General features: G+C 46.2%; 1 protein-coding gene and 1 long non-coding RNA gene across 2 annotated transcripts; one reads left to right on the forward strand and one right to left on the reverse strand.

Annotated features, from left to right (window-relative positions):
* Positions 1-2,832: 2,832 nt before the first annotated feature.
* On the reverse strand, positions 2,833-6,044 carry LOC308351442. Its single transcript, XR_013967582.1, has 3 exons — positions 5,503-6,044; positions 4,736-4,874; positions 2,833-3,676 (listed from the first exon to the last, which is right to left on the reverse strand). It is a non-coding gene; the product is annotated as an uncharacterized lncRNA (long non-coding RNA).
* An 11,180-nt stretch (positions 6,045-17,224) lies between these two features.
* Positions 17,225-23,227, forward strand: ACRV1 (acrosomal vesicle protein 1; the record flags this gene model as incomplete). Its single annotated transcript, XM_080817573.1, has 5 exons — positions 17,225-17,276; positions 19,601-19,669; positions 19,997-20,218; positions 21,975-22,094; positions 22,851-23,227. The coding sequence occupies 5 exons, from the start codon at positions 17,225-17,227 to the stop codon at positions 22,973-22,975; spliced, it is 588 nt and encodes a 195-aa protein (XP_080673699.1). The 3' UTR covers positions 22,976-23,227.
* Positions 23,228-27,350: the final 4,123 nt, after the last annotated feature.

Raw genomic sequence — 27,350 nt, forward strand, 5'->3', positions numbered from 1 at the left:
GAAGCCTTTCCTAGCCCACGAACCGTGGGGAAGGGTCCGGCTGGACGTGTGTGTGCAGAGCCTTTGACAACCACAGGGAGCTGTTCAGATCTGACGACCTCTTCTCTGTCTCAGGTTCCGCCGGGGAGAGGACTTTTAGGGCTGCTCTGTGCTTTTTTTTTTTTTTTCTTTTAAAGATTTTATTTATTTATTTGACAGAGAGAGAGATCACAAGTAGGCAGAGAGACAGGCAGAGAAACAGGCAGAGAGAGACAGGCTAGCTGCTGAGCAGAGAGCCTGATGCAAGGCTCGATCCCAGGACCCTGAGATCATGACCTGAGCCAAAGGCAGAGGTTTAACCCACTGAGCCACCCAGGCGCCCCCGCTCTGTGCTTTGAGACCCGCGCCCCTGAGTGTCAGGGAGGTCGCTTTTCAACGGGTGGGAAGACAGCTAGGGTCAAGGGTACGGTGTCTGAAGGTGGTGAGGGCCATGTGCACAGCTCCCCCCACCCTGCTGGGACAGCACAGTCTCTCCCCTGCCTCACTGGGGAGCAGGGAAACAGTCCACCCCTGAGCAGGTACAACTCCCAAATTCATGCCACCCTTTCTTTCCCTCCGCCTGTCCTCCTCTTCACCTGCGACTGATGTGAGTGAAATCCTGGGCTCACTTTTCTCCCCTCCTTCCCCCATCTTTCTCTGTCTGGATTACCTCTCCCCCTCCCTCCGTCCCTCCAGGTGGGAGAGGATCAGGTTCTCCTCTGCAGCAGAGTCTCTGGTCGGGGAGGACTTCTTGTATCCCACAAGGTGCAACACCCTCCATCCTTCTCAGTCTTCTCTGTCTCTCTCAGGAGCAGGACATTTCTGCTCAGACCCCTCCCAGATCAGCATGAGTTCCAAGTAGCAGGACTAGAAACAGAGAGACCCCGACCACAAGGACCATCCCCCAACCTCTGCCCTCTGACCTGTCCACATCTGGGAGGAATAGGGTAGAGGAGGAGATAAGGAAAAGGCGGGCTTCCTGCTGCCTCCACGAGCAGGTGCCCACTCTGGCCGCATCACTGTGGACCTGTGTTTCCATCCCTGAGCGCTTTCTTCCTGGCCTCTCCCCCTCTGCGTTGCAATTGGCTCAACCTCCCACGGAGTGGGGGCTTCTGGAAGCAGCTGGTGTGCATGGTATCTCCTTTGGCAGAGAGTCTGGGAAGACACCCCCAAACCCAAGAACTTGCACTACAAGTGAGTCCAGTCTTAGCACGTCTCTGAGTGTAGGGGGAGGTCATGAGAAAGTTCCTACCCCCTCCCCGTATTCCTACAGACCCATTACACAGCCTTGCTTAGCAGAAAATACAGGACCAAGGCTAGCACGGCACACTGGGGGGGCCTTACTCATCCTACATTCAGTGGAGGTAGCACAAAGACCTAAAAAACCAGGAGAGGGCTCAAACTTGTCTGAATTGAATGTTATTTACTTACACATGATTGGGAGGGCTCTCTGGAAGCTTCCTCGGGCAGGAAGTGAAGGTGGGGTAGGTACGGATTTGTGGGTACTATAGCCTGGTGTCCAAGAAAGACCTCATGGCTCCTTCTCTTGAAGTTATCCATAATATATCATGCACCATCACCGACCTAGATGCTAGTCACCCCATCTGTGTTTTGGGGGATTCTCCCTCCTCTCATGTCTGTGGGGAGCAGTGTCTAAGGAAGGTCATGAGCGTTTGCCTGAACTTAGAGCAGAAATATCTGTCTTTGCTGGAGCTCCTGGTCCCTGTTTTGGTTTCATGCCTGGGGCCTCCGTGGTTCCCTCCAAGTCTGAAATCCATGGAGATGACGGGCCACCTCTCTGAGGGGCCTGATCCCTCAGAGGGATCAACCGCTCCTTCAGGGACTATCAGAATCAGGGTGGGGAGAAGTGATTCCATTCTCCCTCAGCGCCCAAGACACTCCCTCCTTTCCCCACTATCCAGGTAATGCTGCCAAGGGCTTCAGGCCTCCAGATAGACCAGCAAGTGGGGGAGGCTGTTCTCAAACAACTTCTGTTTGTTGCCAAAAACATCCTCCCTGTGGGCATGCATCAAGTGGACCGGAAACTTCCTGGAAGAAAGTGGGAGCTCAGTTCAGAAGGGGAGAAGGGAGAAGGAAGAGTTGAGTAGGGCAGCTAGGAATCCTGCCACGAAATGGTTTGTGTCCTTAGGTTGAATGTTGTACAAAAGGGAAAGAGGTTGTAGGGAAGCCTTCTAAAGTAACAGCAGTGAGTTGGCAAAATCCCCCACTTTTCTCCCATCTTCTGTTTGGAGCAGAGGGTCTGGGCAGAGTCCCTGGATGGGAAGGAGACCCCTGGCCTGGTGGGAACTCCTGGGACCAGTGCTGGGTGCCCTTTGGAACCTACTGAAAGTCTGTGCGGGGACTGGAGGAAAAGCTTACCGTCTTCGAGTGTCATTTGACATCTCTAGGTCATCTCCCACCCTGTGAGTCTGAGGAGAGTGTCTTCCCGGTGCAGCTGTCCCAAGCTCAGCCCCTGCACTTCCTGCCACCCCCACACACAGGCCAAGTAGCCGCTCTTCTCATTCTTTAAGAACTCCCCACTCATTTTGCTAATCATAAATATTTTACATTACAGAGCCCCTTCGCCCCAATACACTGTTACGGAGGAAAAATTTTTCTATACTCCTCGAGATTCTTACAGGTGTTCTAAGAAGTAAATTGACAGAAGACAGATTATCAGGGGAAAAATCAAATCAGATTTACTGATGTGCATATGAGGAATTCACAAAAAACATGAGATTCCAAGGACAGTTAGGCAAAAGGATGTATTTATTATAAGGTTTTGCAGGCGAGGTAAACACAACACCAGGCAAGGTAGGCACAAGGCAAGATTTATTAAAGGCACTCTCCAGCGAAGTTTCAGGGCTCAGGAGAAGGGGAGCCAGGAAAGGTGTGTCGGGAGGAGGTGGGCACCCTGGGGCGAGGTTCCTCAATTCCGGAAAGGGGAGTGGGGGAAGTTGCACTGAGAGGGAGTTGGTGGGGGGGTGGTCTTTTATCGGGCCAAGGTAGGGCATGGGCTCACATCCATATTTGGTGATCAGAAGGTATGGGGTGAGGGCAGTCTGTGATGGGCAGTTCCCAATCTGGAAGCTCCTGGGTGGAGAGTTTCAGTCTCCTGACGGTGACATGGAGGCCGCAGTGAGGGTGGTGGGAACGTCCGCCATCTTGGAGAGGGTTGGTGGGAAGATCTGCCATTTTGGAGCCCCGGTTTCCCAGCCGGCCCATCATTTATGTTATCCTGAACTAAGGAGAAGGAGTAGGGGTCTGGGACTTCAAAGGGAAGGAAAGCAATTCAAAGTAAGATGGAGAAGAGTAAGGGAGTGATGGAGGTACAAAGGGAGAAAGGGAGGACACAGGAATCTGAGGAAAATAGCACCGAGGGTGATGGGAAGCAGAAAGCCTTGGTCTGGTGGGTGAAGCTGTGGAGAAGTCAACACCCAGAGCTGAGAAGGAGTGGGATTCAGGGCTTCAACAGTGCTGGGACAAGGTGGCCCCATTCTTTGAGGTGACAAGAACGCAGAAAAGGGCTAAATGAATGAGCAGGACAAAGAAGGGTCATTTACGGTATCACCATGGGGTTCAAAACCAATTTAAGCCCTCGGTCTCAAAAAAGGTGAGAGGTCCCCACGGTGTTGGTATCCATACGGGAAAATGTCACCTGGAGAGGAAGACAAAAAAAGAGGATCTTTGATTCACAGCCTCCAAGATCAAGTGTTTCCCACATTCGAGGTAAACAATACATTTTTGTTGAAAGAATGAGTGATTCAGTCAGTGGGAAGAAACGCCCCATGGTCCTGAGGAGTCAGGTTGCCAGGTGAGAAGGGACATCAGCCACCCTGCACTGACAGAGGGGGCCTCTCATCAGCCATCTTCCCCCAAACCCCTCACCTTGCCCCCACCAAGGCCTCCTCTTCCCAAAAGCACTACCACAAACAAGCACCACTGGAATTTTCTCAGCCAGTCCCTCCCACCCGGAGTCTGCATGGAGACTTCCCAAAGACCCAGGGACCCCTCAACAAGCCCTTTTTCTCCTGATAACTCTGTCGATCCAGTCAAGGGCCAGCACCCGATCCAGGACACTTGTGCAGCTTTTTCTTTTCCCAACGGATTTCACAGACCTTTATTCACTATCATATGTGAGTTTAGACGATATTGAAACATTGCCGCACTGATTTCAGCCCTCGGCTCCAGCAATGCAAACACTAATTTTGCAAACAGTGCCAGAACCCAGGTCTGGGATAGCTTTCCCAGTGCTTAAGGATGGAGTATGCAAGGAAGAGCCAAGCCCTGTAATAATTCCAGGAAGCCGGTTATAGAGCTATGGTGGAACATTACTTTAAAACACCACCCTCGGGCACCTGGGTGGCTCAGTGGGTTAAAGCCTCTGCCTTCGGCTCCGTCATGATCCCAGGATCCTGGGATCAATCCCCGCGTCGGGCTTGCTGCTCGACGGAGAGCCTGCTTCCTCCTCTCTCTCTGCCTGTCTCTCTGCCTACTTGTGATCTGTCTGTCAAATAAGTAAATAAAATCTTAAAAAAAAAAAGAAAGAAAGAAAGAAACCACCCTCAGGGAAAGCCATGACGCATTCTGGTCATGACCCCTTTTGAAATTTTTCAAGAAAAGACCCTCCCTAAACTCTCTGCTTTTGACCTCCGGGCTCCTGAGAGCTACCCCCCTCAAGATCAAGTAACTGTCACCCACCTCAAAACACACCTACCTTCATGATCTCTCCCTCAGAGCGTTCCCCTGCCTCTCCACAGTCCGGATGGTATTTTGTCCTTCACTGAAAAGCTCACCTTCGTTGATAACCATTTGGTTGTTGAAAGATAACATGAATCTCATATTCTGGAAACACGCTAGACCGGGATAGTGAAAACAGGCATAATGAGGCTCTCCACACCGTGCCTTCCCACAGGTCAGGAGGGCGCACACCCTCTGGGCCATTGGCAGCCCGGACAATGGCAGGCCCGATGAGGTGGCCGAAAACAGGATTTCTTGGGGCTTGGCTCATACCTGGGAGCGCTGGCAGGGACCCCCTCTCTTCCCAGGGGTGGACTGTACTGCCGGGGGAAGGTCAGGTCCTACCCTGGAGCTCCAACAGCCCCACTCATATGGCCCCATGGCCATCTTCCCAATCCTTCCCGACGAGCAGCCCACATTGCCTTCACCACCCACACAAATTTCTTTGCTCCTCTTTGCTCAAATTTAGAGCTCTCGGCAAGAAGGCCCATGGAGCGGGGCAGGGGCAGGGATTCGAACTGAGGTGGGAAGGAGGTAAAATAAAATTGGGAAGGGGGGAGGAAGGAGAGAGGGAAGAGCGGGGAAGAAAGTGGAGGAGGCAAAGGAGAGGGGAGGCAGAGAGGGAGGAAACACAGGGGGTGCGGGGGCAGAAGGCTGTGATCACCTCCGTGGTTAAGGTCAGACGCTTGTGCCTGGCTCTTCACCTCGCGTCCCCTCCCCATGGCCCACCATTCCCCAGCTCACCTGCCCTCTGTCCCCTAGGTCCACGGTGATGCTCATACTGAGAGCTGGCACAGCATCTTGCTTGCCAGCAGCCGTACAGGACCACCATCAGCATGGGGGGCAGCAGCAGCAGCAGCGTTGGGACGAAAGGTCCCATTTTGCATGCAGGACCAGAGAGCAGAAGAAGGCAGGGCAGAGCCACAGGTCTGAGGACGGGGCGCTACAACAGCAGCTGAAGGAGCCCCAGTGGGAGCCGAGGCAGAAGGCTGCACTTCTTCTCCCACAGAGTGACCAGAACAGAGCCCCAGACCTCCCGCCCGCCCTCGCAGGGGCGGGGCACACACCGCGTGATTTCTCTTAGACCAGTTTCCTGACCGTGCTGGGAGCCCAGACTGAAATCGCATGATTTCTCAGAAAGGGATGGTGAAAAACAGACACTAAAGCTACATCCCCTTTTGGTAAAGGGGCGGTCTACGGACAAGGCGATCCTCTAAACCACCCTAGCGAGGGGAGCCACAGAAACTTCCCCACTGCAAGACGGCAGCACTCACTTCCGCAACCCCACCCTTCAGGCAGCCCTTGCCTGGAAGCTGCACCCCGGGCTCCGCTTGAGCGGGAGACACTCTCTGCAGGTTCCTGCCACCACCATAAACACCCCTGTTTGCCATAGAGCCGCTATCTGCCTCTGGCTCTCTCTCACTTCTCAATCCCTTGTCCCAGGGATTAACCTAACAGGTTTATCTTCCAGGCAGGCTGAAGACTAGAGATTTGGGTTTGTGTATATGCTGAGGAATGTAATTTAAAAACACTGAGGTGCCTGGATGGCTCAGTGGGTTAAAGCCTCTGCCTTCAGCTCAGGTCATGATCCCAAGGTCCTGGGATGGAGCCCCGCATCAGGCTCTCTGCTCAGCAGGGAGCCTTCTTCCTCCTCCTCCTCTCTCTCTCTTTCTGCCTGCCTCTCTGCCTACTTGTGATCTCTGTCTGTCAAATAAATAAATAAAACATTAAAAAAAATAAAAATAAAAACACTGAACTGGAGGGACCCCTGGCTGTCTACGGCGAGGAGAGCGGTGGGTGGGAGTGTGGGCTGGGAGGTGGAGTCAGCAACGTTTGACCTTGGGGTTGTGAGTTCAAGCCCATGTTGGGTGTAGCAATTACTTAAATAAAAATTTTTAAAAAGCAAAACAAAACTCTGATCTGAAAAAAAGAAAAGTTTTGTAGCTTGGGCTTCAGGCTCCTCTGCGCCCCCCTCCCAGGCACACCCCAGAATTTGGGGCCACCCTTACCCTAATGCAGACCTTAAGAATGAATGGATCTGCTCCCCTCCTGCATTAACCTTCTCTCCCAGCTTAAGAACAGGAAACCCACTGAAACGGAGAGATTACTCCATAGGTGAATATATTCCCCAGCCCACTTCTGAAGTCTGAAGAGGCTGAGGCAACTACGCCCTCCCAAAATAGCATATGACATTGACAGAGAACTTGCTACGTGCCAGACATACAGTTGAATACTGGGACAATATTGTTGACAGAGCAGAAGACAAGCAGAGGACAGAGCACAGGCTGACACCACAGGTGGGATCTGTGTCACCTTCCTCAGGCATCTCTGCTGCCCTAAAGCCAAGGGAAGGAAAGACAAATGGTTAACCTGCCGGACAGGAGTCTCTCTCAATTTACAAATGTCTTAGTGGTTCACAGGAAAAAAGCATTCTTTTTTTTTTTTTAAAGATTTTATTCATTTATTTGACAGACAGAGATCACAAGTAGGCAGAGAGGCAGGTAGAGAGAGAGGGGGAAGCAGGCTCCCTGCTGAGCAGAGAGCCCGATGAGGGGCTCGATCCCAGGACCCTGGGATCATAACCTGAGCCGAAGGCAGAGGCTTTAACCCACTGAGCCACCCAGGCGCCCCGGAAAAAAAAGCATTCTTATCAACAACCTAACTTCCAGAAGGAAACTCCCAACGCTCTTAAGGTTAATGCTTTGCTAGAGGGAAAAACAACCTTAACTTGACAGTGGCAAGGCCTCTCATATCTTGTAGGTCCTCTTTAGCATAGGAAAGTTCATTTGAAAACCTCCCTTTTCCCTTACCTCCCCTAACCCCACAGTATATCATCAGCCAGCCCTCACAGCCCCGGGGCAGCAGCTCTTCCTGCTCACGGGTCCTGTCCCTGTGCTTTAATAAAACCACCGTTTTGCACCAAAGACGTCTCAAGAATTCTTTCTTGGCCATTGGCTTCGGACTTTACCCCACCAAATTTCAGCTATTAAAAACCACATCATTTGGCATCCAAGGTGGGGCTTTGAGTCTTTACATCTGGACCCAGGGCTATGGTTAAAACTTGGTGAATACTTTCCTTCTCGTCCTTTACTCTCATTTCAGGAGCTTGTCAGGGAGTGCGGTCTTACTGGAACACTTTCATGCCTGCCGCTCAGGCTGCAATCCTCTAGCCCATGGCTACTCTACCGGAAGGAGAAGCCTGCCTTTTGGCTGGAAGTTAGTACCCTGCCCGGGGTGGTAATAAGACCCAGAAACTTGGTGCCATCTCTTTACTCCTGTCCTTAGGCAAAGTCCTCTGTCATGGGCATGGGACAGCTGCCCCTTTGTGACTCCTTTGTGAGGTTTCCTCCTCATTGGTCTAATGTGATCCCCTTCACATCCCTGGTCTAGCCGCTTCTGGCTGCAAGACCTCAGTGTGGACCTGGCTGAAAACAGTACCCGACTGAACTTCAACCCAACCTGGGACCGTTTCCCAGGGACATTGGCTATGAGGATGACATGTGTTGGAATGTTGCTTAGATCATGATGGATTTCTCTTTTTACTGCCTTCCATCACTGTCCTCTACTAACTACTTAAGTCACAAAATTGGGTACTTTCCTCTTATAAAACGTCTCTAGTGTAGTCCATGGGTTTAAAAAAGTAGATTCTAAGTGGCGTTCACAGCAAAGCAAGCCAAAGTACATGTGGCCTTCACAGCGGGACCGTCAGCAGGGCAAGCCAAGGCACATTGTGACCTTCACGGAGAGCCTTCGGCAGGGCAAGCCAAGGGGCAGTTGGCTTCACCTTGGGGCCTTCATGTCGAGGGAAGCCAAGGTGCACATAGCCTTCAGAGCAAGGCAAACTCGGTCCCCACACGGCATCCATCACAGTCTAGAATGCGATGGGGAAATAGGGGGAGGGCAGGCCTTTTTCCTACAGGGCCTTTATGGCAGGCAGTGATCACAGAGATTTCATTTGAGGGATACCTCAAGTCGCTATGACTCCAGGAACCTCCGACATACCCTGCATGTGGGATGCCACCCGGGAGTCAGGATGGGAGGGCTGGTTTTCTTGGTAATGGACGTTCTCTATTCAGCCCCCAAGGACTCTCCCCTGGGATGCCTTTTCTCCCACTGGAAACAATTCGGACTGCAAAATTTAAAAAAGGTACTGCATGACCTCAGTAGGATCTATCAGATCTCTTCTGCGGGAAACAGGGCAAGTGGATGTAGGGTACCTTCATTGCTAGTACCTGGGCCTTCGCTGGTGTACACCCGGACCTGAGGGCCTCTTGCAGAATGTGTTTGCCCCAATGTGTCAGCTAGTAAACTCCCTCCTGACATGTCGGGTGATAATTACCTAAATAGGCCTCCTGTGAATAAAGCCAGGTTGCTGGAGGAAACACCGGCCCTCCCTGGCAAAGGGGGCACTGACTTTCTCCCTCTCTCATTATTCCTCCTAATAGACCCAGGTTACTGCTGGGGTATGTGGCAGCTTCTCCCTCATTCATTTCCTGGGTTAATGTCTGTCATTGGAACCAACTGTCTCTGCTTATCTACCTTGGGGTGGTGACTTTCAGGAACATTCCCAAGCAGCTGCTGAAACTCCCTTTGTTTCAGGGAAATTCCCTGTCTCCTCCAGCCCGACAGGAACCACCTGTTTCCTTTGGTTGGTGGGAAACATGGCGTCTGCTGCTCTGTGCAGCTGATGAGCTCTAGAACCGGAAACCCTTCTTCTGCCGTTTGGCAGCTCTTCACTTCCTCCGTCTCCCCCTCGTCCTGTTTCTGCACCACCTCGGGTGCAGCCTGCATAACTGGCCTCTAGACCATCCTCCCTGCCTCCTGCACCACGGCTCCTCCTCCTCCCCACTCCGTCAAGGAGCGAAGAGCACCCGCTGGACTTACCACTGCCCACCTCAGAGTTCCCCATCAGCATCCCAGGTAAAAACTGACAGTGGGGAACAAACTCATTTTTATTGCAAGGAGCACTGGGTGTTGTACGCAAACCATGAATCGTGGAGCACCACATCGAAAACCAATGATGTACTGTATGGTGACTACCCTAACATGATAAAAAAATAAAATAAAATAAAATCCAGGTGAAACATAGTTTTGTATTGAAACTCATTTAAGTTTGTTGGCTTTAATGAAGACACACATGTGTTGTTATTTTTAAAAAGATTTTATTTATTTATTTATTTGAGAGAGAGAGAGAGCGCATGAGAGCGGGGAAGGTCAGAGGGAGAGGCAGACTCCCCACTGAGCAGGGAGCCCCTTGCGGGACACAATTCTGGGACTCCAGGACCATGACCTGAGCCGAAGGCAGTGGCTTAACCAATTGAGCCACTGAGGCGCCCTGATAAATGTTGTCTTTAAACTTGCCAGAATTGGGACGCCTGGGTGGCTCAGTTGGTTAAGCAGCTGCCTTTGTCTCAGGTCATGATCCCAGCGTCCTGGAATCAAGTCCCACATCAGGTTCCTTGCTTGGCGGGGAGCCTGCTTCTCCCTCTGCCTCTGCCTACCACTCTGTCTGCTTGTGCTCGCTCGCTCTCTCTCTAACAAATAAATAAATTAAAAAAAAAAAAGTCTTTAAACTTACCAGAATTAAGTGTGAAACTTTTATGCTATCAAGGTTTGCTGAAAGTCAAATAAGCTCGTGTTACGTCTGTTGCAATTTGTTAGCAAAAAGATGACTTAAATGGTTGTTAATTGTCTCAAAATTTTCGTGGGTAATTATTAAGACAGTTTCAGTGGGATTCATAAAAGAGACTTTTAGGACAAATACAGGTATTTAATATCTTTAAGATCCTAAAACAGAAACCGGTAAGAATTTCCAGAACTAACTAAACTGAGGATGATTATAGTTTAAGACCCTTGTCTAAAACATTGCTGGTTCTCTAATATTTGCTTTTCCAGACTAAGGATACTTTCTCTTGAAACATCAGTGATATACAGAAATAATAAGACAATTATTCCTCTGTGAACAAACTGAAGCCTTTAACTCTTCTCTCTACCTGAACCCTCTGAAATTCAGGAGGTCTCAGTGAGTGGTCTTCCTTCCACGGCAATTATGGTCATTAGCTTAAGTTCCATAAGAATCTGTTCTCCTTGCTAACAGGACGCCATTGGAAACATTGGTTATTTTACCAAGGCTTTGACTGGCATGTCCTATTTGAGAGAGACGAGCCTAGACTCAGATATGACCAGACAGCTTAAAGGAACTAAGGTTGACTTTATGAAACCCGGAGCCACAAAGGCCCTTGGAACTGTGGGCCTGATACCTTGCTTACAGAGTTCCCAGCTGCCTCACCGGGTGAGTAAAGAATGTCACTTCCTGGCAGGGGCAGGAACCTCAGGGTACTTTGGGGACTTTGAGAAAGAAATCCACCCAATCTTACTGGTAGTTCAGGCATGTCTGGCAAGCACTTGGCTTGGCTTCTGGCCTGGAGAGGCTACCAAAAGTTCAACCTAAAGGTTCCTTGTCAATAGTTCCAGCAAAGCAGATTCTGAAACGGCTATATGGTCAAGCGCTATTCCTGCTGAGTTTATGTAAATAATGAGGCCACCTTTGTTAAAATTGGACTTGTTTTATAAATAAATTAGTCCTGATTTGGCTATCTCTGATTAAAAATGAGGGTTACTATCGAGAGAAAATATTTCAATAACACATATTTGTAGTTACCAGATTTTAAGCATTGAGACTCAAGAAAACTGGAATGAGGATTTGCCCCAAAACAGCCAATAGGGTTAAATCCTTTTGAGTTACTATATGAAAAACCTTTTCTCACTGTAGACCTAGCAATTGATGGAGACGCTAACGTTCTGTTAATTACTCCCTTGAAGCCTGGGTTAATTTGTAAATCTCTAAATAAATATGCAAACCATATCCTCCCTAAACCTGATCTGATAAAAAGTTACTAGCAGCCCACCCCATACAAACCCTGGAGACCCGGTTTCTTTAAAGGATGGGAAGTCTGACACAGTAGAGGATTTAACTCCAAAATGGAAGGGTCCCTGCTGGGTCATATTATATACTCCCACTAGAGTAGAATTAAAGGGACACTCTTCACGGGCTCACATATGCAGAATAAAACCTGTAACTCCCTCACAGGAGACCAGGAAGCAAACTACCGTGCCCACTTATTCCTGTGAACCAGTGGAATACCTCAGATTTCTCTTCAAAGCACAACAAAGGACTGGAAGAAAATTTCAGCGAACTATCAAAGGTCTCTTTATTGAGGCTTCTCTTTCTCATAATATTGAGATTATTTTGGTGTCTTTTCTGGTGTCTCCCTGCCTGCTGCTAAGACTCCTTCACTGTCATAATCTCCAGCTGATGGAGGGTCCTTTTTTTTTTTTTTTAAGATTTTTTATTTATCTATGTGACAGAGAGAGAAATCACAAGTAGGCAGAAGTAGGCAGAGAGGCAGGCAGAGAGAGAGGGAGAAGCAGGCTTCCTGCTGAGCAGAGAGCCTGATGTGGGGCTCGATCCCAGATCTGGGATCATGACCTGAGCCGAAGGCAGAAGCTTAACCCACTGAGCCACCCAGTGGAAAGTAGAAAGGAGGGTCCTTTCTACTCAAGAATGGGTGTGTATTGTGGTAACCTAATGAGATATTTAGTCTGCATGCTGTGTGCTAATATCCCTATGTTAACTACCTTGGATCTGCCTTTGGTAATTCCTGTATATGAACTCCCCAACTGACCAACGTTGACCCATAGGTGGGGACAGCTCTACACCCCTATTCAGCAGGAAGAAGTTCCAGAAGCTAAGACCTTCCACCCTCACCAACCTTAAAGACTTAATAGTCCAATTGTTCAGAGGGGTATGATGTGGGAAACCAAGGCAGAAGGAAATGGTGATAAAATTAAATGTCCAGGGGCGCCTGGGTGGCTCAGTGGGTTAAGCCTCTGCCTTCAGCTTGGGTCATGGTCTCAGGGTCCTGGGATCAAGCCCCCGAATTGGGCTTTCTGCTCGGCGGGGAGCCCGCTTCCTGCTCTGTCTTTGCCTGCCTCTCTGCCTACTTGTGGTCACTCTCTGTCAAATAAATAAATAAATAAATCTTTAAAAAAAAAAATTAAATGTCCATATAACCTGTAGCCCATTGGCAAATACTTGACCCAGGCAGTCTCATGTCCCTGCATGAAGCTCCCAGTGATCTTAAAGTTAATGCCTCACTAGAGGGAAAAACAACTTTCATTTGACGATAGCAAGGCCTCCTATATCCTGTGTCTTCTTTAGCATGTGAAAATCCTTTTGGGACTTCCCTAATCTTTACTCCCCACCCCCACCCCAAAGTCTAGAATCACTAGCCCCTCACAATCCTGGGCAGCAGGGAGCAGCAAGGAGCTGAGGACAGTAGCAACTCTTTTCTGCCCACGGGTCCTACCCCTGTGCTTTAATAAAACCGCCTTTTTGCACCAAAGACATCTCAAGAATTCTTTCTTGGCCATCGACTCTGGACCCCAAAACACGACTCCAAAAACTCGTCACCAAGAGCAGCTACATTAATATCCGAGGACCGAAGACAGGATTCCTACTGCCAGAGACGGCTCCTACCTTCAGACGCTGAAGGTCCCGGGCCCTGGTCTGCATCATGCGCAAGAATGGATGTGTATCAGCAAAAATAATTTTCTGTCTCTACTCATAAGGATTTTACTAAATGGTTCTTCTGGGACTCCCATTTAGTCTTAATCCTAGAATCCTCTGGAGTGGGATGGGGGCCCTGCTGTTTAGGCCAGCCCCAGGGGATTCTTTCCTTTCTACTCCTTGAAGCTAATCACTGTCCCTCTTTCCAGTTTTCCAAGCTCCCTGCGGCCAGGGACTGCCCCTGCCTGCCCTATCCTGGTCCTTCCTACAGTGGAAAAGATGGATGGGACCCCTGTTAGCCTGTGGGGTACTCAGGGACCCGTGGGCAGAAAAGAGTTGCTGCTGTCCTCAGCTCCTTGCTGCTCCCTGCTGCCTAGGATTGTAGGGGCTAGTGATTCTAGACTTTGGGGTGGGGGGGAAGTAAAGATAAGGGAAGTTCCAAAAGGATTTTCACATGCTAAAGAATACAGGGTACAGGAGGCCTTGCTATCATCAAATTAAAGATTGGATGCAACCATTAGTGTAAACGATCATTCCTTATCTGGCTTCAATCACAGCATAATTCCTGGCTCTTAGTTTGCTCAATCATCCAGTCAGATAAGAGATCCAGTGCTGAAGAAGCATGCAAGGTCTCAGTGTCCTGACAAGCTGGCCGCCTTCCCCAGGTTACAAGTACATGGGTTTAGCACCCTGGTGTGCTGGTAAACACTTAAAACTGGCTTGTGGGGGCGAGGCTGGAAGGGAAGCGTTTGCAGACTTTCACAGTGTAAACAGCAATTTGCAGCTACCATCCTGATGTCACCGAATAAGGAATTGAGAAGAGACATGGCCACCATTATAGAGTATTTCCAGCCTACAGATACAATAGTGCCAAATAACCTTATGAACCTTACTAATAGTAAAATATCATTAAATAATTAAGAAGTGATGAGTATTTCTTACTTTTGTTTCTAATATAATGTCTTTTATACATTGATTTTAATAATATCTGTGTTCAACAACCAGCTTATGGAATTCCTGAAACTTGACCCATCAGCTCTCATCAGTCAGTTCAAGACAGTTCCCAGCACATCACGAGTTAAGTCACCACCACACAAAGAAGCAGGTCAAGTGAGAGGTTCTCAGCTCTCCATACATAAGACTATTCCTAGGGAGCCTACTTGCCTCTCTTTCTGTGTTCCCACTACAGGTGAGCCCTTGGGAGAAGACCATTTGGCTCAGCTCATCTTTTTAAACCAGGCTGCATCTTTTATTTTTTAACCAGGCCTGACCTACTGGGTTCTTTTTTTTTTAATTAATTTATTTATTTTAATAAACATATGATGTATTTTTACCCCCAGGGGTACAGGTCTGTGAATCGTCAGGTTTACACATTTCACAGCACTCATCATAGCACATACCCTCCCCAGTGTCCATATCCCCACCACCCTCTATTGGGTTCTTCATTTCGCTTCAGGCCATTAGAAACCGGAGCTTTCCCTCATCTGGGATGGCAGAGGTGGGCAGAGGAAGGACACAGGGACTGGAACGCCTCTGGACATCTTAGCTCCCGAACACTTCTGGTCCCATGGCAAATTCTCCATCACTCCATGTTTTTTATACAGTGTGCTCAGATTCTCACAGGTTCGACTCCAAAGTGCCAGACCATGGGACACAGGGAGAAAGTTTCCAAAACAGAGCTTAAGGAAAGCCAGCCCGGGTGGGATTAGGATACAGTCCCATTATGCTAACTTTAAGAAAAAGAGGGAGGACAAAGTTAGAGGCTGAAGTTTAAGGAAAGACTGTTAGGGCCAATTTAATGTTAAAACCTGTTTAACTATTAGGGCCTGCTTAGCCATAGCAACTCCATATTGCCTAGGTAACCATATTGTTGTTTACATCCACGGACTTCATTCCGAGAATAAATGCCCCAGTAGTTCCTGGTATGGTTCTGGGTATCGATTCCGGGAGTAAACACCTGAAAAATAGAAGCCACGTACCTTGGGTCTGCGGTTAAGCCCTATAAAACCAGCCTGGAGATCGGGAGAGGGTCGCTCTCTTCGGAGGCGGCCCTGGCCGGTCAGTCTGACTTCTAATGCTTGGCATAGAAAAAAGCTTCACATAACTTTCACTTTATCTCAGTCTCGTTCCCCTGGCCAGTCAGTCTAACTTCTAATGCTTGGCATAGAATAAGACTTTGCATAACTTTCACTTTGTCTCAGTCTCGTTCCTTTGATAACGGACCCCAACAAAGACCATTCAGGCTTTAGGTCCTACCTGTCAATACTGTGACTCCTAGGTAGGGATGAGGCAGCAATATTCCAGAAAGTTCTGAGAACTGCTTTAAACAACTTTAAACAACTGGTGGGTGTTATACATAGTGCCTCTCCCTTTCCATGGATTTCCACTGCTTCTATCAATAAAAGTCTGACTCAGTATGATCCCCAGCTGTTTTTCCAGACTCTCCACATGGAGAAAAAATTATCAACAACTTGCTCCTTCATGCATTCCTCCACTCCCCAGCAACCCAGCCTTAAACCCACAAATCCTAGTTTTGTCCTCCTACACAAGCCAAGTAGGGTAGGCCTCCCTCTGCCACTTTTAACCCCGGCTGATCCCGCTTTTTCCAGCTAACCCACAGTCTTTGGCCATACCAGTCTTAGAGCTTTCTATAAACTTTCCTCTGTGAGGCAGAGAGGGGTCCAAAAAAGGCAACTCATCCATTCCTCCATTCACAAAGCACTTCCTAAGTATGTATTATGTGGCAAAACTGCTACTAGGCAGTGGGGGTACTTCAGTGATCAAGACAGACAGGGGTAAAGAAAAAGAGACAGACAGGGACCCTGCTTTCAAAGAGCTTAGAGACAAATGGAAGAGATAAATATTAAACCCATAATTGTAAGAGTGATCAATGCATCTGTACTGGATCCAGCATTCAGTACTACATGTAACAAAGTGGTCCAGCGGAGGTGGGCAGGGAAGAAGTAGGAGGTGAGGGCCAAGAGCTCTCTGCCAACCAACCCCCAACAGTTCTAGCTTTCCACCAGGTGGATGCCTCGCTGCATCCACAGTCTACCCCCTTGAGAGAAATTATAGCTCAAGGCACAGCTTTCAACAATTCCTTGTTGATCCCTTTTCTGGGCCCATACCATGTATTTGCCACTTGTTTCCTGTCAAAACCAACATGTTACCATACATAGCCCGGTTGAGAGCAGGAGCCATAAAAGATAGGACACCCAAGAGCAGCTTTGTCATGTCAAGACCCAACCGGTGTCAAAACCACGGGAGGAAAGGAAGAAGAATATAGAATAAATATTTTGATCTCAATCTGTGTGTGTGTGTGTGTGTGTGTGTGTGTGTGTGTGTGTCACCCTCTAATCTTCCACTGGCTAAATCCAGTCTGAAGCCAAACACAACCAGCTTTCAGGTGATCAGGTCGATAGAGACTAGCTTACAGGGCCAAAAAAACAACAAAACCAAAACCAAAACCAAACAAAACAAAATGGGGGGGGGGGGGCGGTGCTGATTCAAAGAGCCGAACACAAAATAATCAGGCAATCACAGCTCACTGTCAAGAACCTTTCAAAAAGAGAATAGCTTTAAAAATTTATTACAAAAAGAATGTTATTTTGGTAACAGGATTTCTTTTAAGATAGGGCAAAGAGCCCCAATACACCATGTTATACATGGCAAATTAGCCTTCACTGGCATCATTTGCCCTGAGTTGTTAGAGAGCCATCCTGCCTGAACAGCCTGCATGAGAACCTCAGAGCTCAACCCATTGTGAGGCACATGGGTGGTCTCTGAGGTTCTAGAATTCCCAGGAGCTGTAACTTAGCATTGGGAGCTTCTGCTCACAGTTTTCCTTCACAACTCTTGGGTGCCCTACGCCAGAGTCTCCTCTTTCCCAAAATCCAGATGAAGAAGTTTCTCTTACTAATGAGTCTTTATCTGATTGGATGTGCCAGAGGTGAGTCCCCTATCTTGGCTCTAGGAGACTTCTTTCAGGTCTTTTAGCCCTTGAAGAAGGAAGACCAGAATATTAGTTATCTAAATCAATCTGACTTAGAATCAAGAATAGCTAAACCAGTTCAACTCTGAGAGCTCCCAAGCCAGTTGATTCCTCCTAGTAATGGCTTTGCCATCAGAGAAGCCCACTGGTTGGGCACAGTCTCATTCCTACTACTTCTTTCAGTCGCTCATCTTTTGTACCTGATGCTCTGTGAGATGAGAAAACAGGTCTAAGTGTTCTATGAAAGTACAATGAATGTTTGTCCCAATTAATGGAGTGCAAGGGATCCTTATGTAGTTAATGTAGCAAGGAAAGATGTAAGGAGATGGGAATGTAATGTACCCAGAAAGCCATCTCAGAACACAGCAGGGCTATGGGCCAGAGACCTTACAAGCCTCTCTGTCATGGCCATGTTCTATTCATCCAGTTATCTGTATTTCCTCTTTCAGGGTCTTCATTCATGGGTTGTGTTCCCTCATTTTTCCTAGAGGAGAAGAGAGAGGCCATGAGATCTGAACTGTTGGCTAAATGACAAAGTGTTTTCTGTAATGTTGGTTGTCCGAGATTTTGGCTTTTTCTCTCTTAGACTTTCAAAGTTGATTCAGAAATGTAGATACATAGCTGCCAGATGGTAGTATATACCAGCCACATGGCAAAGCAGTGACTCATCAACTTAAAGAATGACTAAGAAATGAGTGTGTTTTTTCAAGCCTTCTTTCTACATCAGAAATTTCTTTATTAAAACTCCTGTTAACTGTTAAACAGTCAAGCAGATAATATTCAATAACAACTTTTAAAAATAAAAACCTCCCCAAAGCCTTTCCAAATCTTACCTTTCCTTTATCAACATATTCTAATCCTAGTCTTTCAGAAAGTCGTAGATTATAAGGACTGTGAATCATCCAGAATACATGAATCTATTGTAGAGCTCTTACAGAGATAAGGGTAATTTGGAGCCCCAGGCTACCTCGTCCTCAAGAGATCTTGTCATTCCTCTCAGATTTTGGCTAGGATTAATAACTCAGTCCTTTTATAGTCTACCCACCCTCCTCTGAATTACTCAGTCTAAGCACATAGTAATAATCAAATTGTTTGGTGCTACATTCAATAAAATAAAAAGTACTACCTAAAGAATATTTGTCTAATAGTCATTGGTGAGACGGATTAAAAGTAGAAGGGACTGGCCAGAAGAGAATGACCGGCTAAGAGGTTTTTTTTTTTTTAAAGTCCCAGTGTAAAGTGGAGAGGAGAGAAAAATTAAATTAATTGAACACTTAAGCAATGAACTAGGCACTTCACAGTTTATCTTACTGAAAACCCATGTAACTACATGAAGTGGGTATAAATGGTACATCACAAGGAATCTCAATTCAGAAATAAATAAGCAAATAATGTCTTTTATCTTAATAACTGATCCCATCTTTGAGTCTCCAAACTGCATGGATTGGGGAACTGAGTGTAAGAAAGAAATTGAATTTGCCAAATAAAAATGTCTTAAACCCTGTCCGGTCATTTTTGTGAGTTCATTAGATATTTGTCATCTCTGGTTTAAAATTTATCCTGTCCAAAGGGTAAAATCTTCTCTTCAATTTCAGCTAGAATTACTTAGCTATTGAACCGAGTTGCTTTCTCTTTCCCTTTTGTATTTTCATCCTTCCTGCCTTTCACCCAGAGAGAAACTGGAGGGAGGGCTGGTGGTAGACTTCTGATAATGTGATTGATGGCACATTGATTTCCTGATGCTGTCTTTGTCAAGGAGGCACACGATTTTCCCTTTGGGTGTTTTTAGTACATGGGCTAGGGGACCCCCCTATACATTTCTTAATAATGTGGATCTCAGGGATGCCTGGGTGGCTCAGTTGGTTAAGTGTCTGTCTTTGGCTTATGTCATGATCCTGGGGTGCTGGGACTGAGTCCCTTCCCTGCTCAGCGGGGAGCCTGCTTCTCCCTCTGCCTGCTGCTCTCCCTGCTTGGGCGCTTTCATTCTCTCTCTCTCTCTCAATCTGACAAATAAAATCTTAAAAAAAAATAACATGGATCTTAAAATTCTTCCTTTAAATGCCAGAGGCAGTCTCTGTGTGTTTCATTAACGTCTCTGTCCTTCACGGTCTTTTCGAGTAATTAGTTGATTTCCTCCAACATCTGCAATGTCTTCAGATCCCTGACCAGGCCCACAGGAAACCCAGGAATCCCACGTTAGCCTTATTGCATAAGCAAAGCAGTCCTTAGCCCATTCTTTCTCTTGCCTTCACTATCTCTCTTCTGTTTCTTCTCCACCCCAGGAGCATCAGGTCAGCCTGATGAGCCTCCTGGCTCTATGGATCATCAAGCTTCAGTTCAGCAATTTTCAGGTGAATACGTTTCACTTGGAAACCCTTCAGATGGTGAGGCTTTATATGAGACTTCTGCAGGCGAGAGCACTTTAAGTGAGCATTCTTCAGGTGAGCACACTTCAGCTGAACATGCTTCCAGTGAGCACACTTCCAGTGAACACACTTCAGGTGAACACGCTTCAGGTGAACACACTTCAGGTGAGCATGCTACGGGTGAACACACTTCCGGTGAACATGCTTCAGGTGAGCACACTTCTGGTGAACCTTCAGTTGAACAGTCTTCAGGTGAAAAGCCTTCAGTTGAACAGCCTTCCGGCGAACAGTCTTCAGGTGAAAAGCCTTCAGTTGAACAGCCTTCCGGCGAAAAACCTTCAGGTGAACAGGCTTCAGGGGAACAGGTGTCAACTGAAAAGCCTTCGGGTGAACAAGCTTCCAGTGAGAAGCCTTCTGGTGAACAGGCTTCAAGTGAACAAGCTTCAGGTGAGCAGGCTTCAAGTGAACAAGTTTCAGGTGAAAAGCCACTGGGTGACCAGCCTTCAGGCATTCCACCATCAAGCACATTTTCAGGTGAGGCACATTTTTGGGTGAAGTATATCTGGATGGGTTCTTGTCCTTGACTTCAGGAGAAAAACAGGCAACACATCAAGACACCCAACTTTAAGGAGAGCATATAGAAGACTAGCTCACAAACACTTCACAGACAGCTCTCTCAAAAACACTCGTTACATCTCTTTACAATAATACCAGAAGGCAAGATATAGGTTTTGTGGAGCCCTGAAGGCTAAACAATTTTGAGGGCCCTTTAAAAAAAATAAAATAACACAAATACAAAATGCCAGCAGTCCCTCCAACTTCACCCTGCATAACAAATTATGAATACAAATGCCCACTGCTCCCTTGGAAGGGGCTCATGGGACACTCACCTTCATGAGCTTCACGCTAAATCCGGCTTAACAAACTATGTTAGAATGTCTCGCAAACTCTGGGAAGAGATGACTAGCCCTGGAGCTGGTGGCTCCATTTTATTTGAACATGGAAAATAAAGCATGAACACACTCTTGTCTGTTAGATTCATAAAAAAGTTCCCACCACAACTGCAATTCTTTGGCTCTTACTAAAAAGAGGTTGTTCAAGAAAGGAAAGCAGATCCAGGGTTTGACCCCTCAAGATATTACCAGACATAAGCACTTGATAGTTCCTCCCATTGCACAACTTCAGATGAGAGAAGTGGGGCTAACATCACATAGCTAGAAAGTAGCAGTCCTTGGATTCAAAGTTAAGTTGGTCTGACTCCAAAGCCCACATTTTACCTATTTCTTTATCCTTCCTTAACTAGGGAACGGGCAATGAACATAGTAAAAGAGGCAAATGGAAGCATTTCAAAAAGAATGCCGTTTGTGACAAATTGACATTGTTGTTTTGTTTTAATAAAGATTTTATTTATTTATTTGGCAGAGTGACAGAGAGGGAAGAGAAGCGGGGGTTGGGAGAGGGAGAAGCAGGCTACCCACAGAGCAGAGAGCACGATGGGGGGCTCGATCCCAGGACTCTGGGATCATGACCTGAGCCAAAGGTAGATGCTCAACTTACTGAGCCACCCAGGCGCCCCGACAAATTGACATTGTTGAAGGTCAACTTGAAAATGGAGAATGATCACTCTTTACAGAGTTTGCAATATTAGAGCATTCTAATATAGCTTTTTTTTTTTTTAAAGATTCTATTCATTTATTTGACAGAGAGAGCATAAGCAGGCAGAGCGGCAGTCAGAGGGAGAGGTAGAATCAGGCTCTCCACTAAGCAGGGAGCCCTATGTGGGGCTTGATCCCAGAACCCTGGGATCATGACCTGAGCCAAGGGCAGATGCTCAACCAACTGAGCCACCCAGGCTCATAACACCCAGGCCCTCTAACATAGCTTATTAATCAGTCAGTTCTTACTCTAAGTGTGCCTTGTGGGTGACAGTATGATGGGAGAGTAAAAAGGGGAGCCAGTCATGTGATTAAAGGTCTACTTTGCTCCTATGGAGTTATACATGGCAGAGCCAGTGGGGATATGAATTGAAGTAAACATCAGTATTGTAGAGAGAAATCTGGGATTCTTCCGCAATGAAATTTATAGACGAGGTAGTAAGAATGAAGGAATTTCCTCTGGTCCAGAGGAGAAACTACGCTCTATCAGATGCAAGGTCCTCAAATGCCAACAAGAACCATAAAAAGATATGTGGTATCCAGGCTACTTACTGCCCACTATCCCTCTCCCTGGGACTCATGGCTCTACGCCTGGTCCATCACGAAATTTCATCAGGCTTATCTTAAATTTGCAGGCCCAATATTAAATTGCCACACATGTTCATATATGAATGACCAAGGAAAATGTCTTCGTGGAGAGGGAGTCTGCTCCACTCAGAATTCCCAGCAGTGCATGTTAAAGAAGATCTTTGAAGGTACGTGGGGACTTCATAACACAGTCTCTGCCAGAGAAACACATCCACTAATGAGTACTCTTGAGAGCAGCTGAGGTGGCGGGAGCCAGAGGAGGGGTCAAGCTGTGCTTCCCCAGAAACTTGAAGACTCAGGAGAATCTTATCCTGAATTAAGAGCACAATTCTAGCTGCTGATGGGGAGGGAAGGGCCCTTCCCAACAGGCCTATGATGTCTTAAAAGGAGACAGGGAGACTGGCGGTCTCTTCCTACAAAAGAAATGGAGGAGTTGCACCTTGAGATGTTGAGACATCGACCATAAGCTCAGGACCGTGTCTGTCTTGTTCATGGCTATATGTTCCTAGCACTTAGCACAATGTTTAGTACATGGTAGACATTTAGCAAATACTGAATAAATGAATAAACAATTGTCTATCAGTCAGGGTTCATAGGTTGCCAGACCTGTTCTGCTTTATTCCCATACCCTCTGCCCTTATTATACTCACTCCTCATCCCCGAATAAAGGATCTTGGTTACTGCCATCCTGTGAACCACACTGTCTGACTTCCCTTGTGGTTTGTCTAGTCCCTCAGTAGAGGCTGGGGGCAGCAGATGTGGGGAAGGGCACAGAAAAGACAGGCAGAAGGAGGGGGGGAGGAAGAATACACAAGCTGGAGGTCTTGGTCATACCTTCATGGAGACACTGGGGACCATGGATGAAGGCAAAAGTCAGAGGAGGAAGCCTTCTCCTCACTACAGTCTGTCTCTGCTTCTTTCAGGTGGAAAACTCCAATTCATGGTTCAGGGGTGTGAGAACATGTGCCCGTCTATGAACCTCTTCTCCCACGGAACCAGGATGCAAATTATATGCTGTCGGAACCAATCTTTTTGCAACAAGCTCTAGAAGCCTGTGTCCTCACTTCCTGCCCTGACTCAGGCAGCAAAAATTCTCCATCATCGTACAGGGCTCGATTTATATTTCATTTCTTTCCCAGCCAATAACTAATCATTTCTGCCTCCGCCTGAGTGTCAGGATGTTCAAATACCTCACCTTCCCTCTCCTATCCATGCCTCGTTACCCATTCTTCTCTGTCATCTGTCTTCCCTTACCCCATCTCTCAACACTCTTTTCTTTCTCAATAAATTCTGCATGGTCAAGAATACAGCCTGGAGATGCACTACTTTTCCCATCAGCCAGCTGCAGGGTTGGCCTGAGCTTGTTTCCTCTCCACACACTAAAGTGGACGTGTTCTAAATCACTCCACATTCATCAAAGCAGTGAGGTCCTCCAGGGCAGACACAAAGAGAAACGCAGAGTAGCTTGAACAATACTGTGGGACTTCTCTGACCCCACTCCGTGTCCATCCTATTAGAAACCCCACCCCCTTCTATTATCCCATGATGGTGTCCAAAACTCACCCCTTCATTGGCTCTTGGGTTTTCAGTCTTCGAGTCTACTCGTCACATAATTATAACAACAAAATGTCTCTTTTTTATTTGTTATATAAATATGCAGGAGGTCATACTGTTTAAATCTTTCTCTCACACAATGTTACCGGATCATCTCAGTATAGAGAAGCAGGTGGAAATACTGTAATAGTCCCTCTCTCACCTTGTATTAGTGTTATATTCTTTAACATGTTTTTACATACATGGTCTCATCTGATCCTCAGGAAAGCACCCAGTAGGGCAGACAAGAAAGACAGCGTCATCTTTGGTTTACAAATACACAGAATTTATTTATTAGTATACCATGTTCCAAACTGGCCAAGGTTACAGAGTTACATTGAGCCAGGGCCGGATTTCAAAACCAAATCTGCATGATTTCAATATGAGTTGTTTCCACCACATGATAAATACTAGGCAGAATGGTTCTTCCAAGACAAAAATCAATCCTCCCTCCCAACACAAGCACATCTCCTTTTAGCCACTGCTCTCCCACACCTCTGTTTAAAACCTCCTGAGATCAGCTGGGTGGTCTTGACAGTGTCTTGCGTAGAGCAAAAGACTTCAATTTTGATAAAATCCAATTTTTTCATTTACGGACAAGGCCTTAGATTTCATGCTTAAGAACTCTTGGAATACTACATCAAGAAATATTTTACGGGTAACTGGGTAGCTCAGTCAGTGAAGCGTCTGCCTTCAGTTCAGGTCCCACAGTCCCACTCCCTGCTTAGCAGGGAGTCTGCTTCTCCTCCTCCCTCTGCCCCTCTCCCCTGTTCTTGCTCTCCCTCATAAATAAAATCTTTTTTTAAAAAGATTTTACTGTTTGTGAAATTTAAAAAATTATACACACACACACACACACACACATGGATTTAAGCATGTGCTATTTGCTTAAAACCAAATGGGCTGGGCACTGACTTTGGATACATACTTCCACGAAGACAATCACCATTGTGAAGAGAGTGGTAACTAGCACTTACAGAATATATATTCTATGGTATGTGATGCATTTAGCGGTTTTGTTTATGCTTTCTGTTTTAATCCTGAAAACAATTTTATGCAATTATTAAGATTATAGGATCCTAAGCAAGACAAATTGGAGAGTTTTGTCATAAGCCAAAATAAATGGTGGTGGTTCAGAGACTCCTTCAGGTTCCTTTTCAAATTTCTAAGTGAAAATTATTTTGGATACACAGTACTATCCCTTGATTAACTGGCATTCAAAAATGAAGGCCCACGACCTGGAACTTAAACTCCAAAAAAGGGGCACCTGGGTGGCTCAGTCCTTGGGTGTCTGCCTTCAGCTCGGGTCATCATCCCATGGGTCCTGGGATCGAGCCCCACATGGGGCACCCTGCTCAGCTGGAAGTCTACTTCTCCCTCTCCCACTCCCCCTGCTTGTTTTCCCTCTCTGTCAAATAAATAAATAAATAATCCAAAATAAAATAAAATTCCAAAAGAATTCTCAACTTGAAATATGGTTTACTTGGGTGCCTGGGTGGCTCAATCTGATAGGCATCCAACTCTTGGTTTCCGCTCAGGTCCTGATTGCATGGGTCCTGAGATCGAGCCCTGCATGGGGCTCCCCACTCAGGAGTCTGCTTGGATATTCTTCTCTCCCCTGACCTCTTCACCTACTTGTGCTCTCTCCCTCAAATAAATAAAATCTTAAAAAAATTAAAAAGAGAAATATGGTCTACTGAGAGCAAGAAGAAAAATGAAATCCTACTAACATTATTGACATATTTTTTTGAGGGAAGGGGATAAATATTACCTAAATCTAGTCTATAAAGATAGCTATATATGAGGAAATAAGTTCAAAAATGTGGTTAAAATGGAAGGGAAGTTCTGGCTTCCATTAATAATGGAGTAGTTTGGTTGAACTAACCCTCTTTTAGATAACAATTACAAACAGGGTGAAAAATAAGAAAGAACTACTCGAAAGTTCCTTGGAAGGTACTGGAGAGAAGTCACCCCTAAAAAGACAGGAACAGGGCCAAGCAAGATTTGTAAGTCTGTGGCTTTATGCCTGAGGGGACTTCTTTGTCCACATATCAAGGGAAGGCAAAATCCCACAGTTTACTGATTTGCGGATTCAGAGAACAAAGATTAGGGCTGGCAGAGCAGCTATAAAAGGAAATCCTAGAAAGAAAGAAGTCATAATTAAACCTCAAAATAAGTATAAACTGTGACCAAATTCTTGGCTGATCACTGACTCCTGGAGGTCTGACAATAGCAGCCAGAAGCTGAAAGAGATGTGTGCTGCTATCTACCTCAAAGAAGACAGAGTTTGGACTACAATTCAATTACAATTCAACCTAGGAGAACACAAGTCAACACTCTTCAGAGGAACACACAGAATCCTCTACAATGCATCATTCACTATGTCCACTATATAATAAGAAATTAGTAGAAATAGAGGTAAAAATGTGACCCATAGGAAAGAAAAATAGGTTACTGACCTCAAGATGGAATTAATGAACAAAAGCAATAAACAGCTAGTAGAGATACGTTCAAGAAACTAAAGGAAAATAGTGTCATATAAATGAACAGATAAGGAAACTCAACATAGAAACTAAAACTATAAAAAAGAACCAAATGGAAATTTTAGAACTGAAAAGTACAATAACTGAAAAAAATCACATAATCTTAACAGCATATTGGAGACCACAAAGGAGTCAGCAATTTTGAAGAGCACTTAATAGAAATTATCCAATTTGAAAAACAGGGGGAAAAAAAGTATCAAAGAAAGTGAACAAATCCTCAGTGACTTGTGGGACAATAACAAGCAATAGAACATATAATTAATTGGAGTCCCAGAAGAATAGGATAATGAGATAGAAGAAGGATTAAAAAAAATAATGGTCGGGGCGCCTGGGTGGCTCAGTGGGTTAAGCCTTGCCTTCAGCTCGGGTCATGATCCCAGGGTCCTGGGATCGAGCCCCGAATCGGGCTCTCTGCTCGGCAGGAAGCCTGCTTTCCCCCCTCTCTCTCTCTGCCTGCCTCTCTGCCTACTTGTGATCTCTGTCTGTCAAATAAATAAAATCTTAAAAAAAATTTTAAAAAAAATGGTCAAAATTTTCCCAAATTGGGTGAAAACATAAACTTACACAACTAAGAAGTTCAGTGAACCAAGGGTAGGATAAACACAATAGAAAACCACACAGGCACATAATAGTCAAATCCAAAGGTAAAGAATTCAAAATTCAAAGGTAAAGAAAATAAACTCAAAATTGGTCCAGACAAAAGATACATTGTAATATGTATATAGGAGAACACTGACACAAATACCAGCTGACTTCTTGTCAAAAACAGGAGAGCAGAAAACAAGAGAACTGTATGTTTAAAACCATAAAAGAAAAAACCTGTCACCCAAAATGTTACAAACAACATAATTATCCTACAAAAATGAAGGTAACAAATACATTTTCATATAACCAAACAGGAAGGGAATTCACAACCAACAGACCTGTACTCTGTGGGGGAAGGAGTGGAGTGCTAAAGTAATTTCTTTGAGCATAAGGAAGCCAAGGGAAAACCTGGCCAGATGGCAACTCTGATCTGCAGAAAGACATGTGGAGAACAGATATAATGTGGTAAATTTAAGACATGTATACTATTTCTCCTAATTTTAAAAGCCGTGCCCTTGGTCTTAAGAAGGGCATGGAGAGGTCCCCACCATCCTGAGTATCCATACAGGAGACTGTCATCTAGAGAGGAAGATAAGAAAAGAGAATCTCTGATTTGTGGCCTCTAAAATCAAGTGTTTCCCACATTTGAGGTAAACAACATACTTTTGTTGAAAGAATGAGTGATTCAGTCAGTGGGAAGAA

This window comes from Martes martes (genome assembly GCF_963455335.1).
Source record: "Martes martes genome assembly, chromosome: 10".
NCBI classification, from domain to species: domain Eukaryota; kingdom Metazoa; phylum Chordata; class Mammalia; order Carnivora; family Mustelidae; genus Martes; species Martes martes.